Here is a 16,817-nt window from a genome sequence, read left to right on the forward strand (position 1 = left end):
GAGTTCGCGCCTGGCTGGTATTTGATCGGCCTGGCTGGGTTTTTTTTTTTTTTTTTTTTTTTTTTTTTTTTTACATATTTGCCAGTTGCCAGAAAAATTATTTAATCTGCCAGTGGGGTTTGTCTGTGGGTCTGAAGATTTGCATTATTATCGCAATACACCGGGATATCTAATGTTCAAAGTTTCTGCGTCCAGCTAAAGATCCCAGTGATCTCACGTCCCCAGTTTAAGTCAGAAAATGATGTTAGCAGTCTTATCTATATGTTACCTGCGTGTGTAGCTACACGCAGCAGTGAAAGTTTTTAGTACAGGGGAGGCAGCGGGAAAAAGTTCCCTGAGGCAGGAAAAGGCTCCAGCAGTGGGCACTACATGTGAGAGGCGCTGATTGGGTGTGTAGAGAGCCGTGTATGGTACAGACCCTAAGGTTCTGGCATGTCTTTGCTTACCTAAGCAGAGCCTCAGCGACTACACTGTCATCTATACCCATGCTAGAGGAGCATGCAGTGTATGGTACCCTCCACGCCACCATCACCGTAAGTAGGGTTTCAGAAAGAGCCGTCCAGTCCCTGTTGAAAGGTATCAAGTAGCACCAGCTACAAAATTAGGCAGAATAGTTTTCCATCGAAAAATGCAGTTTCACTGAAACCTAAATTTTTCACGTTGACCTGTTGATTTCAACTCAATTTGTTAACGGGAAAGGTTGAAACATTTAGCTTGGATTCATTTTATTTAGTAAAACGGTATTTAAAATATTAATTTTAGATGTATTAGGCATACATAGCGTACAAAATGTTAACATATTATAAATGTCGAAACAGTGTTTCAATATTATCCAAATGAGATGTTTTGATGGTCCCAAATTGAACTTGTCTGGAATTTTCAGTCATTTTTGGTATGAATTTGAAATTTTTTTTTTTTCCAAAATGTCAGTGGGATGTAACTGGCCAAGGTGCAGAGCAACAGGGAATGCGGCCACCCACCCACAAGGATTGTCAGCCTAAGTGCCTTAGAAGTAGCATCCTGCAGCAGGGCTGTCTTAGTCTCCGGTACTTCTCAGGACATGTGAACTGCCCTGATCTGGCTCCACATAGTGTTCACCCTGAAACCTAGCGATGCCCATTCTAAAGTTAGACCTGGGTTTTAGTCCCAGCTCTGTCACCGACTCCCAGGGATACTTTGGCCAAATTCCTGCCTTTCTGTGCCTCAGTTTCCCCACCTATAAGATGAAGACACCTATTCTTGCAAAGCATTTTGAGCGTTATGAGTGGAAAATGCTACTGCAATGGTGCCAAGTAGTATCTCTTCTGGTTAAGTCTCCTTGTTAACTATTTCCCTGCCAATTATTTAAGCAAAAGCATGACAGCTATTCAAGCACTGAGGGTGGAGCTTGGCATCACGGGCGGAGCTTAGCAAGAATGCCACTTCTTCCTTCCCTCCTCTACTCAGGCTCCCCTCCTCCATACACACACTCACACCAAGGAAAGGGAGTTTATATGTAAATTAAATGGACTAGCCTGGAACCAATTAGACATGTAAACAAAAGAGGAACTCCACACTACTCTCCTGGATGGAAGAGACCCTCCAACTATGTGTTAAGTACAGTATTGTCAGCCACAAGCGTTCCAAAATCCCCCAAAATCATCAGATTGGCATAAATACCTTACGGTTTTTAAACTACTAAATTAAGTTTGAGCATAAGCTTTCGCGGGCTACAGCCCACTTCATCAGATGCATAGAATGGAACATATAGTAAGATATATATATATAGATATATAGATACACACATACAGATAAGTTGGAAGTTACCATACAAACTGTGATAGGCTAATTAGTTAAGATGAGCTATTATCAGCAGGAGAAAAAAACTTTTGTAGTGATACTCAAGATGGCCCATTTAAATAGTTGACAAGAAGGCGCGAGGCTACTTAACTTAAGGAAATAGATTCAATATGGGTAATGACCCAGCCACTCCCCGTCTCTCTTCAAACCCAAGTTAAGCCTACGTTGCCAAACGCTGCTGTTTTATCACAAGTTCCAAGATATTGGTATGTTCTCCCCAAAAACCTCAGCTGCTGGAGTCATGCGAGAATCTTATTAAAAAGGTATGTTTCTAGTAAGTTATAAAGAAAAGCTCAGACATGTGACCTCGTTCTCAGAAACCAGAAGACAATTAGATATTAAAAAAAAAAAAAAACAGGATTTTTTTAAGTCAGTCATGATTTTTTGGGGGCCTGACTCAGGATTTTTGAATGCTTGGGGTTGCAGTCCGCCATGAGATTTGTGAGCCTTTGTGACCGAACTTGGGTCAGACTTTTCTTTGCAAGCATGATGGCCAGAAAGATTTAAAAAAAAAGAAAGAAAGAAAGCTGTGATTTTCACTTAATCACATGACTCCAGAAGCTGCAGCTTTCGGAAACACCAAATACAGCAAGACTGCCCTTCTTTTGCCTCAGTTTCCCCCTCTATAAGCACAAGCTCAAGGTATATCGTCGATTGGATTCCACCTGGAGGGAAGAAAAGGTGGAGAGGACAAAGAACGACCTATTATAGGAAGAAAGGGTGCAATCATGGAGACATCTCACGGCAGTGTTACATCTCTCACTCTGGGCAGACAGCGGTGGGGAAAATGGGCTGCTTCTAGACATAGGAGAGTCTAAATCTAAGTCTCTATAAAAGAGAGATACTTATATCTGCAACAAGAAAAGGAGGACTTGTGGCACCTTAGAGACTAACAAATTTAAATTATGAGCTGGCTATGCCATGAGCAAGTGGCAGGCTCGGGGCTGTAAAGAAGCCCAAGAAAATCTCCCTGATTTGCCAAAATATTTCCCTCTTTGAGAAAAAATATCCTCCGGGAATTTCTCAGCCACCACAGCGAATGCCTGCCAATCCCCTGGAGCAGGATGGGGAGGGCAGGATGGGACGAGTCAAAGCAGTTCCAGATGTGCAGTGATCTATGCCATTGCTTGCTGGGGGGCATGGGGGAGAAGGCCAACCTGCTGCTCAGAGATGAGAGGAGCTGGTGGGACATTTCCCCCACTCTCCCCCACAAAGAAATCCAGATGTAATTTTAATGAAAAGCTGTTTTTCATCAACATTTTATAAAAAGCCACTGAAACGTTTGTCTGAGTTTTGATTTTCCAACGTCACCTCCCAAATGTTTCAGATTCTGCTTTTGCTTTTTCCTCCAAAAAAAAAACCCCTAAAAAAACAACCAACAAAACATCAAGTTGTTCCTGGGGAAATTTTGATTAAAGAAAGAAAGTAAAATAAAAGTTTCTTCCACTTTTCCACACAAAACCAGGGCATTTTCCAGCTGGTTTTCACTGCGCTCAGTCTGCCCAGATCCTGCCCAGCTCAGAGCAGTGAAGATGTCCCAGTGCTTCGAGGCTACAGCTGACTGCAGAGTCGCGGCGTGAGCAGTCATACCTGAGCTAGCGCTGATCTAGCTAGCTCCGGGACTGCTAGCAGGGAAGCCGTGTTTTTAGCACAGGCCAACCGTGTGAGAGATCACCCTGGGATCCAGCCAGTCTGTCTGGCCCATGCTGCCACCACGATGTCATTGCTATGGGGACCTTAGCTAGCCTGATTAAAGCTAGCGGGGGCCCATGTACCCCCTGACTTCAGTGCAGAAATACCCTGAGAGAGAAGGTCAGTCTGGCAGCATGGAAAGCTCCCGAGTGTCGGGAACAGCATTTGGGTCCGGTCTCCAGCTTTTGAATTTGGGAGAGGAGGGTTCAAACCTCCAAGCTCCTCTGGAATTGCTAAGTTTGGGATCTGTCTGAAGCCGTAGCTCAGGGCTCCCAGCAGTCCAATCAGACTCTGGGGCCCAGGCTGGCCTAAAAGGGCCAGGACTTTCCAAAAAAAGGGCCAGCATCACCTGGTCTCAAGAGCTACTACAGCTTGGTGGGGGAGCCCCAAGGAGCCAGGGGAAAGGCAGGGCAAGCTGCTCCCCTCTTCCTCCCCTCTGCTCTCCCCGGCTAAAACACTGTGCAGATTCCTGCAGAGTCTCTTGGGAATTGCTCCCAGACCACAGGAGCTGGCAGACTGGATCAGACCCAAGGTCCATTGGCTCCAGTGGCCTGTCACTGACAGTCAGCAGCTGCTTCAGAGGAAGGTGTGAGAACCCCACAGAAGGCAGATGTGGGCTAATCTCACTCAGTAGGAGATGGGCTGAAGCCCAGAAGCATGTGATTCAAAATCCCTTCCAACCATGAGTTAGCATCAGTCACAGCAACCATTCTTGTTATCCATATAAGTGTCCAATCCCTTTTTGAATCTTGTGAAGTCCTTATCCTTGATAGCACCCTGTGGCAATGAGTTCCACAGTCTAATCACACCCTTTATGGGTTTGAATTTGCTACCTTTCATTTCCAGTGAATTTCCGTTCGTTCTCCAAGACAGGAAGAACAGAGTCTAGCGAAGCTAGCTCAGGTACTTTGATTTGCTAATTGATAGACTTATGCCCCCACTTATCCATCTCCTTTTTAAGGTAACGATCCCAATCTTTCCAGTTTCTTAGCAGGAGAGGTTTTGCAGATCTGAAGAAGAGTTCTGTGTAGCTCGAAAGCTCGTCTCTTTCACCCACAGAAGTTGGTCCAATAAAAGATGTTACCCCGCCCACCTTGTCTCCTTAATAAACTTTGTTATCTGCAAGATTTTCTTCCTCATGTCTGACCCCTTCTTTTCCAGATCAGCCGATATATTTAATGCTGGACCTCAAATGGAGCCACGAGATGCTACCTTGTTAACTTTTTGCCATGATTACAATTCGCCATTTATTCCTAATCTGTTTCTTGTCTTCCAGCCAGTTTTTGATCCATGACAAAACTTCCCCTCTTATCCCATGATGACTTCGTTTCTTGAGTAACTTCTTGTCAAAGGTCTTTGGAGTCATGCCACTCTGTTCTCCTTTATCCATTTGACTGCGACATTCAAAAAAGTCTAGTAGATTAGAGACACACGGTTTTCCTTTGCGTGCTGACCTGATCATCTCGTGCTCTTCCAGGAGTTTTATTCTACGTAACTGTTCCAACCAATTTCCTAGGTACAGCTGTTTAGATTCCTGGTCTGTAATTCCCTGGATCTCCCCTAGACCCTCCTTCCGATAAAGGTAAAACATTTGCTAGCCTTCAAACCTCCAGTATAGCAGCTGTTTTTAAAATATGGCGTATTTCTCGCCAGCTGCTCAGCCACTGCACATTTGAGCTCCTTCTGTGCTCTGGGACAGAGACCATCCGGGCCCGGGACTCATTGCTTCCTGAAGTTATCAGTTCATTCCAGCCCCTCTGTCTCAGATGGAACTGATTCAAAGGGTCCTGGAGGCACACTGGAAGAGCAGCTACCCGTGGCAGAATGGGAGGATGGCCGGGTTGGGAGCTTCTGGGATAGCTGCTTGAGTAAGAGTTTATCCAGTGGTTGGAGCAAGGAGCCCGGACTCCTGGGTTCCAATCCCAGATTGGGCTCTGCAGTGGGGTGGCATGTTGGACAAGTTGCTACCCCTCTCCCTGCTCCACTTGCCCTGTCCGATTCCCCAGGGCAGAGCCTGGCCGCAGATGGGGGGACAAACAGCTCACAACCGATCATCCTCCAATGCTAGTGGGCTACGTGCCAGCCCTGCGCCCACTGACCCGCAGCCCCTCAGGGCTTCACTGACAGCAGCCAGCCGGGCCCCCCTTCCCCTCCCCCAGGGGCACAGAGAGGCCAGCTGCAGAAAAAAACAGGAGTCGTCCAGGATTGCAGGGCAGGCTGCTGGGGGAACTGCCCGTAGGGAGCGTCTTCTGTCCTCAGCCCAAGGACATAAGGAACCTCATCACTTCGCCTGGGCAGCATCTGTCAGATGGACGTTGGGACAAGAGCCCCGAATCATACGTCCCAGCATGCCCGGCCCCACCATGGCGCTTCCCCACCCCAGCTCCTGGGCCCTGATGCTGAGCAGCATGCTCTGGCAGCGGGTAGTAGCTGAAGGATGCCACTGAGTGCCCTTGGGTTGCCTACCCTCCCTCGCCACTGCCTGGGCCAGCACCCAGGGGACCGGGGCTCCCCCCCGCCCCGTTCGTGGTGATGAGCACGGTACCCACGTACAGCAGCGAAGGCCCTCAAAGCACCTCCCCCAGCCTGCTCGCGAGGTGGGCATCGCTGTCCCGGACGGGGGAGGAAATGACTCAGCAAGGGTCACACGGCGAGTCGGTGGGAGAGCTGGGAAAAGACTCCAGGAGTCCCGCTTCCCATCAGCTCCAACTACGAGACCCCACTCCCTTCCCGAGCCAACCGCAGAACCCAGCCGTCTTCATCTCCCACGCCTGTCCCCCCCCCCGGCTGTAACCATTGGGCCCCACTCCCCACCCAGAGCCGGGACAGAACTCGGGAGTCCTACATCCCAGCCCCGTGCTGCCGCTCAGATGCAGCTAGGAGGGAGCCGCAGCCTCTGGGGGAACGTGGCTCTGCCTGATTCCAGCTAAACCCAGGAATCCGAGAGCATCTGATGAAGCTCCGAGCCGGTTCTTTAATCCCTGACACTTCGCTCACGATGGAAATACACCAAGTCCCCCATGCTCTAGCCACATGCTCCTCCCTGCCCCACTCCCGCCCCCTTTCCCCCCCCCCCCCCGACAGTGACAGCAGGCTCCAGCCAGCACTGGGCGTGCAGCCCCCGGCAGAGCCTGCATGGTGCCCACATGGGGCCCGCACATTGCAAAGCCAGCTGTGCCGGCGTTTCCGTGACACGCTTTTCCTCTGCAGCTCCCTGGTCTGACTCTGCACAGAAACGTTTGCCCGGGGAATGCTGCGGCGGCACCCTCTCCCCTCCCCCAGACCACGTGCAGCCTCCAGAAAGCAGAGCAATCGACGCTGAGCCCAGGAGAGCGAGACTGGCCTTGTGGTTAAGACACGGGGATGGGGCTCTGGAGAGCTGGTTCTGCCACCGAGTCCCTGTGTGATGTGGGGCAGCTCACTCCATGTCTGGGCCTCAGTTTCCCTCTTCTATAGGAGTGGGAGAATCCCAGCCTCCTCCCCCTGACCTTTCTAGACTGTACGTTTCCAGGGGTCAGAGACCGTCTATGGATTTGCACCCAGTACGACGGAATCCGCATCCCAGCTGAGTGTCTGGTTGCAACTATAAGACAAAGAACCCAGCGTCCGCGCTCACCCGCTCCCAGAATCCGGGGGTGCAGGCTCTCACCCGCCCACAGATTGGCTCCAACCCCGTCCTTGCTCGGGAGCGGGGGGGTAGGTAGACCTACCCCAACTCGTTGTGCACCGCGCCCTGGGTTCAGCTCTGGGTGTGGCATGCCGGACGCGACGTCGGAACGATTCCGGTGCTGCCAGTCAGAGGCGTGGAGTTGAGGCGATTCTACAAAACCCAGGTACAACGCTGCAGATTCCTAAGCACCGTCCCTGCACCCATGTACGGACACCGAGCCCTGGTCCTTCTCAGGCCCCGAGCACACAAGCGCTTTGGGGGAAGTAAAGGCAGCAGTGCAGTTCTTTTTACACTGCAGTAGCCCCCACCCCCGTGGCACCAATTGGTTTTTGGACCCCGTCGTGCTAGGCGCTGTACAAACCCAGAGCAAGATGGTCCCTTCCCCAGAGGGCTTTCTACCACCAGTGTCGATAGGACAGTGGTGTGTTAGCCACCAGGTGATGTGTGGACCTGCTCTGAGCAGAGTCAGGCAGGGTACTTAACCCCTGGAGCCATCTATCCTATTCTGCCACCCGTGCTACGGGCTGTGAAGTGACACCAGAAAGTGCAAGGGTGAGAAGTTTTCCAGGAGAGAGGCGGGTGTCAACATCCCCCTAACAAGACCATTATCTACAGCAAAGCTTCATTTTAGAACAAGTATTCCATGTTTTCCATCTCACCTGGACCCCCCATTTCCCATACTTGCCCCCCCCGTGCCATGGATCTAACCAGGCGTCCACATACACTTAGCAATACAGGAAGGGCCGGGGGTGTCAATCCCTGACACCCGGTTGCGATCCCCCCAGCTGAGAATGCAGAGGGAGCACATCAGTATGCAGAGGGACCATCCAGGGCTCTCTTTCTGCTTCGTGTCAGCCAGGGCTTCATTGGGAGCAGATGCACTAGGGCTGTGACACGTTTGCTCGGCGGGTTTATACAGACCAGCAATCAACGGTTTACAGACGACACGAATCGCCCACCCGGCGCCAATTTCCCACTCCTCCAGGTTGTCCACCCGACGAGGCAGATTCTCTCTCCCACTCAACGGCTTCTGCATTTGAAGTATCGCGTGCACGCCCGTGGAGCCCGGGCGAGTCTCCCCTGGCACTCAGAGAGCAACGTTATCCCTTACCCACAAAAACCCGGCACTTTCCTCCAGCCCGGCAGCAACGCACCAGAAAAACCAGAGCAACGTTTGCATTCCAACCCACGGTTAACTCCTCAAAGCCCACGGTCTGGGCAGCTGGGACATCCCAGGCTAGCCAGGGCACAAGACGAGGGCTCTACGGGTTAATTTCGCCTGCACCAGTGGGCACTGATTAGAAGGGAAAACCGCCAAAGACACAATGGGCATTAGGTGGCCAGTTAGGCTGGCCACTGGGTGCCCACTGGTGACTTGGAAAATCTCTCCTGGTGAAGTAAGACTCAAGTCAGTCCTGGATTTCACAGTCCTGCTGGGGTTTCTTTTTCATCCCTTTTTATATAAAGAAATTAAGAACCAGCTTCTTTACCTCTAAGCAGCAGCAGACTGCAGAGGACACAGAGACGGCCGTATGGTTCCATAGCACCAGTTAGAGGCCGGCCGGAGCGTTTGTTCCGGGAGCGCGGACAGCCAAACTGGGCATGGTGCGAGCGTATGTGAGCGCCGCTCACTCCCTCTGCCTCAAAGGTTACTCTGTCTTCGGCTGCTTTATTACACGCCGCCACTCAGAGTTTTTCCTCCTTCATCTCCCAGACATTTCAATTGGCTGCTAAAAATAAATGGCAGGGGAGGGATTTTCTTATTTTTTTTAAAAAAATCCAAAATAGCAGAAACAATGAAGGAGCCGGGAGGGGCGGGGGGGGGGGAGGTGGGAAATAGCCAACTAGAAACCACCCAGCAACAGATGCAGGGAGCAAGTTGGGGAAAGCGAGATTTTGTAGCCCAGCTTTTTGAGGCTCTCTTTTCACGAAGCCTGTTCTGAGTGTTTGCACGAAGTACGCGTGGAAAGCGTGCAAAGACACTCCCCCCGGACCCTGCCCTGGATTCCCCCCCCCCACGCAAAAATACAGAAATGGATGAGTCAAATACTCCTGTACGTTTGCACTTTTTTGTACCCTCTTCCAAAAATATGGGACTTCTTATTAGGCCATTCCTGTATTTTTGCCCTCAGAACCAGGACCGAGTGTGCAGAAAAGTGCAAACACCTCGCAGTGGTGTTTGGTTTTTTTAACCTAATCCATTCTTGCATCTTTGCACACCCTAAAGAAAAAGCGGAATAAATTTTGCTGCTCTTTTGGCACGCTTGTTAACCCTCCCGTCCGCGCTTCCTTCAAAGGTTTGGGTCTTGAACCATTTCAAAGTAACACTGAAGTCCCCCCGCCCCACTCATTAGTATCCTTATGGTTTGTAGGCGTCTGTATTGTGTGTGGGGTGCATTCTAGAGAAATGTCCCATATTTCCACGCCTCCATCCCTTAGCGACTTTGCCCCCAGCCAAGGCAGGGCTGGAAGTGACAGGGACCATGAATTCAGCCCCTGTTCAGCCCCCGCCCCCTGGTTTTCCACTTAACCTCACTTGCACACAGTGTCTGTGATTCAACAGAGAACGTACCAAGAGGAATCGCAATGATGCAGGGAGCAGCCAGCCAGCCAGCCAGAGCACATAACATTTCATAATTACTAGCTAGGCACCGCTGGCTCGGAGGGGTGAGCCAGTGCTGGTCTAACCTTCGGCCAGCAGGGGGTGCTGCAGTGTCACCTTTGACATGAGCATCACGTTTCCAGGACCTGATTCTTTGGAGTCACTTTCAATTGATTTCCATCGAGGATTCTGCATCAGGCCCCACTACCCATAGCTAGCTGGGGACGCTTGGGATCGCAAGCCAGATCAGACACAAAAGCGCAGGACGTGGGCAATAGTTTTCCAACCCCTCCAACTAGAACTTAAAGTCCTCTGTCCAGAGCAGGAGAGACGGGTACTCCAGTATGCACCCCGCTGACGCAGACTGGGTTAGAACAGAGGCCCTGGCACCCCATCGACACATGGCACTTGTAACCCCTCCGCTCCCTAGTGGGGCTGCAGGCATGGCCACAACTGGAAGCGTGGTGGCTACTGCCTTGGTCACAACCCAGGACTGAACCACTGACTTCCAGAGCTAAGAGCAGCTGCTGCTATAGCTTGAGCTATAGGACTGAGCCCTCAAGTTGGGAGTACTAACAGGTCGATCAGGGGGACAGGGACACCAACACCCTGGACAGAGGTTTACAGACACTGTGGCCCAGCCAGGGTTGAGACCCCTCAAAGCAAGAGGCCTCAGATTTAACCCAGTCCCCCTCTCCCCTCTTCACCGTTAAGAGAATTGCAGTTGGGGCTTTAAACGTACCTCCTGGTGTCTTGATATTTAAGTTCCCATAATGGCCCGGGATGCCGGACTGCTCCCGGCTCCAATTCTCCAAAGCCTCAGCCTGGTTCTGATCCCCGTCTTGGCCACTCACCCAGGGCCTGGTACAGTGGCCGCATCTCTCTGATGGAAATCCTTGCTATTGGGTTGCCCTGGAGATGGAAATTCTTTGGTGGTAAGAAATTAGAAGGTCTGGATGGAAAACAGCTACAGAAAAAGCACATGACAGCTTCCCAAGCCCTGAATGAGGGCTGACACAGACACACATGTGCGGGGGCTGGGGAGGGGCAACTGATCATCGAGCAGCATCAGGCTTCAGAGGTTTCATCCCACCCCTGCCAGCTTTTAAAACACAGCTCAACACGAGCATTCCCGTCCCCCCATAGGGAGCCTGACTGGAATGGCTCATCCTTTATAATGCCAGCCTGGACCCTCTATTCCACAATAAAGAGTGACTTGATTCCTGGATTACTCTGTTTTGGAAATGCACTAATCCTTCCCGAACAGTGCGATTTATTCTGGAACAGAGAGTCCCCAGGAGGAACGGTTCTGGAATAGCTTTTCTGGTCAATTTCCACATGTACACGAGCCCCGGATAAAACATGGTGTGTTTTTAAACAGGTCAAAATCTTAAAAGCTTGTCTTTACTAGGGGAGAAAAGGTAGGCTCTGAACTCGAGCTAACACGAGGTAAAACCCTAGTGAAGACAAGGCCGGCTGGAGGTTTTCACGTGTGCAAGCAGGTGGAGGTAAAGATTACGGGGGATCTGGGGTTTATCTCGACCTGCCAACACATGTTAACAATGACAAACTCCCTCCTCTTCACTGGGGTTTTAACATGGGTTGGAAGTGATCTTTTTTCCCTAGTGTAGACGCGGCCGTAGGGTTTGTCTATGCTAGAGACCTTTTACCCTCGGCAGAGCCCTTGTAGAGCCAAAAGCTGCAGAGCGTCCACACTCGCCTTCACAAGCATTAGCCACCTTGAAAGAGGCCATCAATTAACTTGAGGCAAGAGTCTAGTGCAAATAAACGCTAATGGAAGTCCCTGGGGGCACCAAGAGCAGTGACAAGTGAGGGAGACAGGCGTGGTGGAGGGGCTTAGTGTATAGCAATGCAAGTCAGGACTCCTGGGTCCCCTTGTCACCTCCGCTATTGACCTGTTGGGTGAGCCGTTTCCACTGCGCTGGGCCTCAGTTTCCCGCCTCGAGGAGGGAGCTGCTGAGAATACAAACCCTTCTTTTTCTGGAGCGCTCAGAGCTCTTCAGATGAGGACGGATAAGAATTAATGAGCAAACTCTGCTCTTGGCAGGCAGCCCTGTAGTTAGGACTGGGTGGCGTTACCCATAATGCTCTGGGGACAGGAGGGACATACATTCGACAGCACCTTTCAGCAGAGCATCACACATCATTAACGAATGTCTCGTAATACCACCCCCCACGAGCCATGTATTGTTACCTCCAGTTTACAGCTGGGAACCTGGGGCAGAGATGAAGGGACCTGCCTAAGATAATATAGGGAATGTGATCCAGGAATAGAACCCAGGAGTCCTATCTCCCACCCCTCCTCAAGCTGGGGCTAGAACCAGGGGTTTGGAACGGGTCACGTATCAGGAGAGATTAAAGAGGCTAGGACTTTTCAGCTTGGAAAAGAGGAGACGAAGGGGGGATAGGCTAGAGGTCTATAAAATCGTGAGTGGTGTGGAGAAAGCGAATAAGGAAAAGTTATTTACTTGTTCCCATAATAGAAGAACTAGGGGCCACCCAATGAAATTAATGGGCAGCAGGTTTAAAACAAATAAAAGGAAGTTCTTCTTCACTCAGCGCACAGTCAACCTGTGGAACTCCTTGCCTGAGGAGGTTGTGAAGGCTAGGACTATAACAGGGTTTAAAAGAGAACTGGATAAATTCATGGAGGTTAAGTCCATTAATGGCTATTAGCCGGGATGGGTAAGGAAGGGTGGCCCTAGCCTCTGTTTGTCAGAGGGTGGAGATGGATGGCGGGAGAGAGATCACTTGATCAGTACCTGTTAGGTTCACTCCCTCTGGGGCACCTGGCATTGGCCACTGTCGGAAGAAAGGACGCTGGGCTGGATGGACCTTTGGTCTGACCCAGTCTGGCCGTTCTTACATTCTTAACCCAGGAGTCCTGACTCCCAGCCACCTCCCTTCCCTTCCCTTCCAACCCACTTGACCCCACTGCCCTCCCAGAGCTGGGGCTAGACCCAGGCGTCCCCCCTCCAACAGCCACACGTGGTCCAGCCCCTGAATGAAGCCTGGCCGGTGTTAGGGGGAGGCACATGCAGCCTGACACCTGCTGCGACTCCTGGCGCTGTAAGGTCAGTTCAGGACCACGGTAGCTTTAAAGGGTGGGACTAGAGGCTGCCTCTTCCCCAACGGGGAATCAAAGCCAGCAGCCCTGGGATCCTCCCTCCTGGGCTGCTACCAGCACTGGCCAGCCGAGTGCAGGGCCAGGCAGGACGCTGAGCAAGTGGCGGGAGGCGTCTGGGCTGCTGACTTGACCGGGGTTTGCAGGCAGTGCCTGCCTCTGGGGATTTCTCTGTGGGGCGCCGTACTCCTTCCAGTACCCCTCGAGCAGAGACAGCCCCAGAATCATACTGTACCCCAGATCCTGGGACAGACCTGGGGAAACCAGACCTATGCAGCCACTTATCAACTGGATGATGAGAGCCGGCCCTGCCCTGCCCCTGCCAAAGCGCCAAGCCGAGTTGATTAGCTTGGAAGGTCTACGGGCAGGGACCATCGTTTTCTTCTGTTTCTATAGCACCTAGCATGCCGGCGTCCTACTTGCTATGATAATATACACAAAACAGCAGCCACTGATCTTAAAAAGGCAAGGCCCTGGCTGTGCTGCGTGGACAGCAGAGATCCCACAGGGCACTCTGCCTAAGGATACAGGTGGAGAGTGCCCCCCTCCCACCCTCCAGATTTCTCCTCTGTGGCACAATTGTGCAGCGTGCTATAGCCAAGTGAGTCTCCACCCCAGAGCTACCTGCATTTCAGCAGAGGCATGTTGCCTAGTAAAAGAGTCTGTGGCCTTCTACAGCAGCCCTGTGTGATAAGGGGGGCCCAGGGGTGCAGCAGAGAGAGATGGAGCCTGCATCATGCCATTTGGAATGAGGGGAAGGAGTTCAGCGATGGGCGTTTGCGCTGATCGGTCACGTCGATCACATCCTGGCCCTGCCGCTGCCGCCCCCTGCCCCAGGGCCTCCTCATGGGAGCAGATCCCCCCCACAAGCAAGATTAAAAATTTAGATTCAGTTTCTTAGCTACCCCCAAAATCAACCTACTCCCAATGTGCAGAAGAGGGGGGTTTGGTTGTGCCACCTGCTGGCCACACCAGATACTGCAGCCTGAGTTTAACCAGCAGGACCATTTCCCCCTACACAGGGCCTGTCCTGCTAAAGGCAGAGAGTGGGAGCTGCAGGGGGGCAGGGCCGCATGCACCCTCTGCCAAAAGCCCTCAGGTTGTCACCCTGTCCAGCTGTGCACAATGATCCCTTCAGGATCCAAGTCAGCCGTCATCTGCCATTAAATAGGCATTCAGGGTAGAGGCCAAGAGCGCATTCGGTGCCAGATCCCACTGACGTTCAGTAAAATAGGGGCGCCTAGCGCCCAAGCCCCTTCAAAAATCCCAGCTCACTCCGCTGAGAGCCCTGAGAGCACACGACTACACTCGCCTGCAGGCGGCTGTGCTGTGGTAGAGACGAGCGCCGTCGGAAATCAGAGATCACCGAAGAGTCACTTGACAAACGCAGCCCCGGAACGTCAGCCAGAGCCTCAAACTCGACGGGCCTGGGCCTTACTCGCAGGGGACAGACAGAGGAGGGAGAAAAGATACAAGAGGGAAAATTATATCCACCCAGCCTCCTGCTTCAGGGCACAAACCAAGCAGCAGATTGGGGGGGGGGGGGAGGGAGGAAATGCCCTCTCGCCATGGGCTAGTCTTGCACCAGCAAGTGCATTGCCAAGGATTTTCCCGAACCCTGGGCCCGCTGGCAGACGCACGTGGGCTCAAGCAGTATTTAAGTGCTCCAGGGGAAAAGTGAGGTTGTCTGTGTGTGTGTGTGGGGGGGGTGTCAATCATAATCTAAGAGCAGCAGCTTTATAAGACAGTGCTTAAAGTGCACCTGCTGAGACCTGGCTTGACACCCCCTTCTACCTCCCCCACCCAGCACTGGGCTAGGGGCTTACTCCCTGGAGTCGCAGACAGGTGCAAGCGTCTCCATGAGCAGAGAATCTGGACTGCAAATGAGCCGTTGGGATTGTTCCAGGGTGGCTGTTTCCTCTCTTCCTATTGGAGCAGGGGAGGATTTCCCTGTTTTGGGGGGGGGAGCACAGAAGAGGACCCTACAAAGACAGTAAAGTGGTAGCACAGGGGATCACATATGTATACAGAGGCGTGGGAGGGAGGACAACTTTCTGCAAGAAAACAGCAGCATTGCAGCTCGAGGGAGACTCCGCGCCCTTCGTTCCAGGGAGGCCTGGATTCTGGCTGCCCCTTACGGGCTGTGCCCCGCACTTCGCTCCCCTCCAGTCCATTCCAACCCTTCCTGCCGGAGTTATGTTCCCCCCCTTCTCCGTCCCCAGCCCCGCTTGGCTTTTAGCCCACTGCAGCTTGGTGCAGGGGAGTGGTGCGATATTGCCCCCTAGTGGCAGACTGGAGCCTGTGGTAACAGCTACTGCTCGGCCCCCAGGAGGGCTGGGGGTTATTTTCCCAACGTGTGAAGAAGGGAGGTTTTTTCCCAGCCAAGCCAGCATCCTGCTTGGAACAGACACCTGGGTAAACAGGGTCCCAAGCCAGACAAGGCGGCTCACCCGCTCCCTGCAAACCCAGCACTGAACCAGTCTGTTCCAGCTGCGCGTACGCACAGGGGGACAGACAGGCTGCTGCTTTGAGGGGTCGGCCTAGGTTGAGCGGCCCCCCTGCCCCTTCCGGCTCCCTCTCTCCACCACATCCCACGTGGCGCCAACTTCCTCTCCGGTTCCACCCTCCCTGAAAACCACTAAGCGCAGGGTACTGCCCGCCTGGCTCTGCAGGCAAACTCTGGCCACCCTGGGGCTGGCGAGCCGGGCAGCGGGAAGGGATCGGCCGCTGGAACACTGACCCTTTATTTAGCGCTACCGCCCCCGCGTGACCTGTGCGGGCTGAGAGGGAATTTCTCCCATCCCCACATTCGCCTGCAGCGTTGCATAGACAACGGATTAACACACGCTCCTATCGTAGGACTGGAAGAGGTCACCTGGGCCAGTCTCCTGCATCCCCCTATATATGCCCCCTCCATCCAGGTCTTCATCCCCACCCCTCACCTGTACAGCACTGCCCCGGTGAGACAGGGCCCTGTATGTCATGCATCTCCGCCAAACAAGTGCACAGGGCTTGTACCACCACCCCTCTCGCACTCGCGCACACACACACACACACACACACACACTTAAGGCCGTTTGAAAGCGTCCCACCTAAAAACCACTGTGCAGCCACGCTAGGAAAGACACCACTCTTTTATTAAATATAAAGTGTCAGCAACATGCTGTACGTCACTTCTCAAAGGCTCCTGCAGAGAGCCCTGCCCAGAGCCCTGTCGTCCTTTTGAGACCTTTACACTGAAAAAACAAAAGCCCACAACGACTTCATTTTAAAGAAGGTGCATTTACGCAGGGGAGAAAGTATCTGAAGTCAGAGCCAGTATGAATTCGGGGACAGCTGGTTCGAAATACTAGCACCTTATATATATTTGTTCTCACAAGTAGTAATTTCGTCTCCCCCCCCCCCTCCCCAGCACCCTGCAAAAAAAAAAAAATCTGTAAAAGTGGGGAAACAGAAGCAGCCAGAGAGGATCAGACCCACAAGCAGAACTCTGGAGCTGGGCTTCCTGCTCTAGACAGCGCAAGTTCTTGTAGGGAGGCCAGCCCCTAAGGAAGTCAATGAGGGGGGCGGAAATAGAAGCTCGATTTCAGATGTCTGAGTGTAACTTGGAAGAGATTCCCCCGCCTCCACCACAGGATCAGAACGGACTTCCCTGCCATATTCCCAGCGAATGCTAAGTGCCTGGGCAACCCCGACAAGAACTGCCAGTAGCCCCATTCGGCTGGGTCCCCTGCCCCACATTTCAGCAGGCCCGGCCTATCATCTCAGGAGCTTAGTAATGCAGGCCAGTTGGAGACCCCAGAAACGGATCACACTAAGGCAGGGATGGGCAAACGACAGCCCCTCAGGGCTTTGGAGCTGGCCCGCGG

The 16,817-nt window shown here is 52.4% G+C and overlaps 1 protein-coding gene across 7 annotated transcripts in view; it reads right to left on the reverse strand.

Moving 5' to 3' along the window:
• The window catches only part of ITGA10 (integrin subunit alpha 10), a 74,349-nt gene that overhangs the window by 40,356 nt on the left and 17,176 nt on the right, over nucleotides 1-16,817 (reverse strand). For 2 of the 7 annotated variants that reach the window (XM_007064576.4, XM_037882978.2), the window contains exons 2-3: nucleotides 10,546-10,715; nucleotides 8,692-8,931 (exon numbers count right to left, since the gene is read on the reverse strand). The exons of 3 other annotated variants lie outside the window; for them this stretch is intronic. In XM_007064576.4, coding sequence (XP_007064638.2) covers nucleotides 8,692-8,743 — 52 coding nt within the window. In that variant the 5' untranslated portion in view covers nucleotides 8,744-8,931; nucleotides 10,546-10,715. Of the gene's footprint in view, nucleotides 1-7,241; nucleotides 7,380-8,691; nucleotides 8,932-10,545; nucleotides 10,716-16,817 lie in introns of those variants that run through there. 2 more of the 7 variants (XM_043535437.1, XM_043535440.1) reach the window with 2 other exon arrangements.

The sequence above is a fragment of the Chelonia mydas genome, chromosome 24, assembly GCF_015237465.2.
Source record: "Chelonia mydas isolate rCheMyd1 chromosome 24, rCheMyd1.pri.v2, whole genome shotgun sequence".
In the NCBI taxonomy this organism is placed as follows: domain Eukaryota; kingdom Metazoa; phylum Chordata; order Testudines; family Cheloniidae; genus Chelonia; species Chelonia mydas.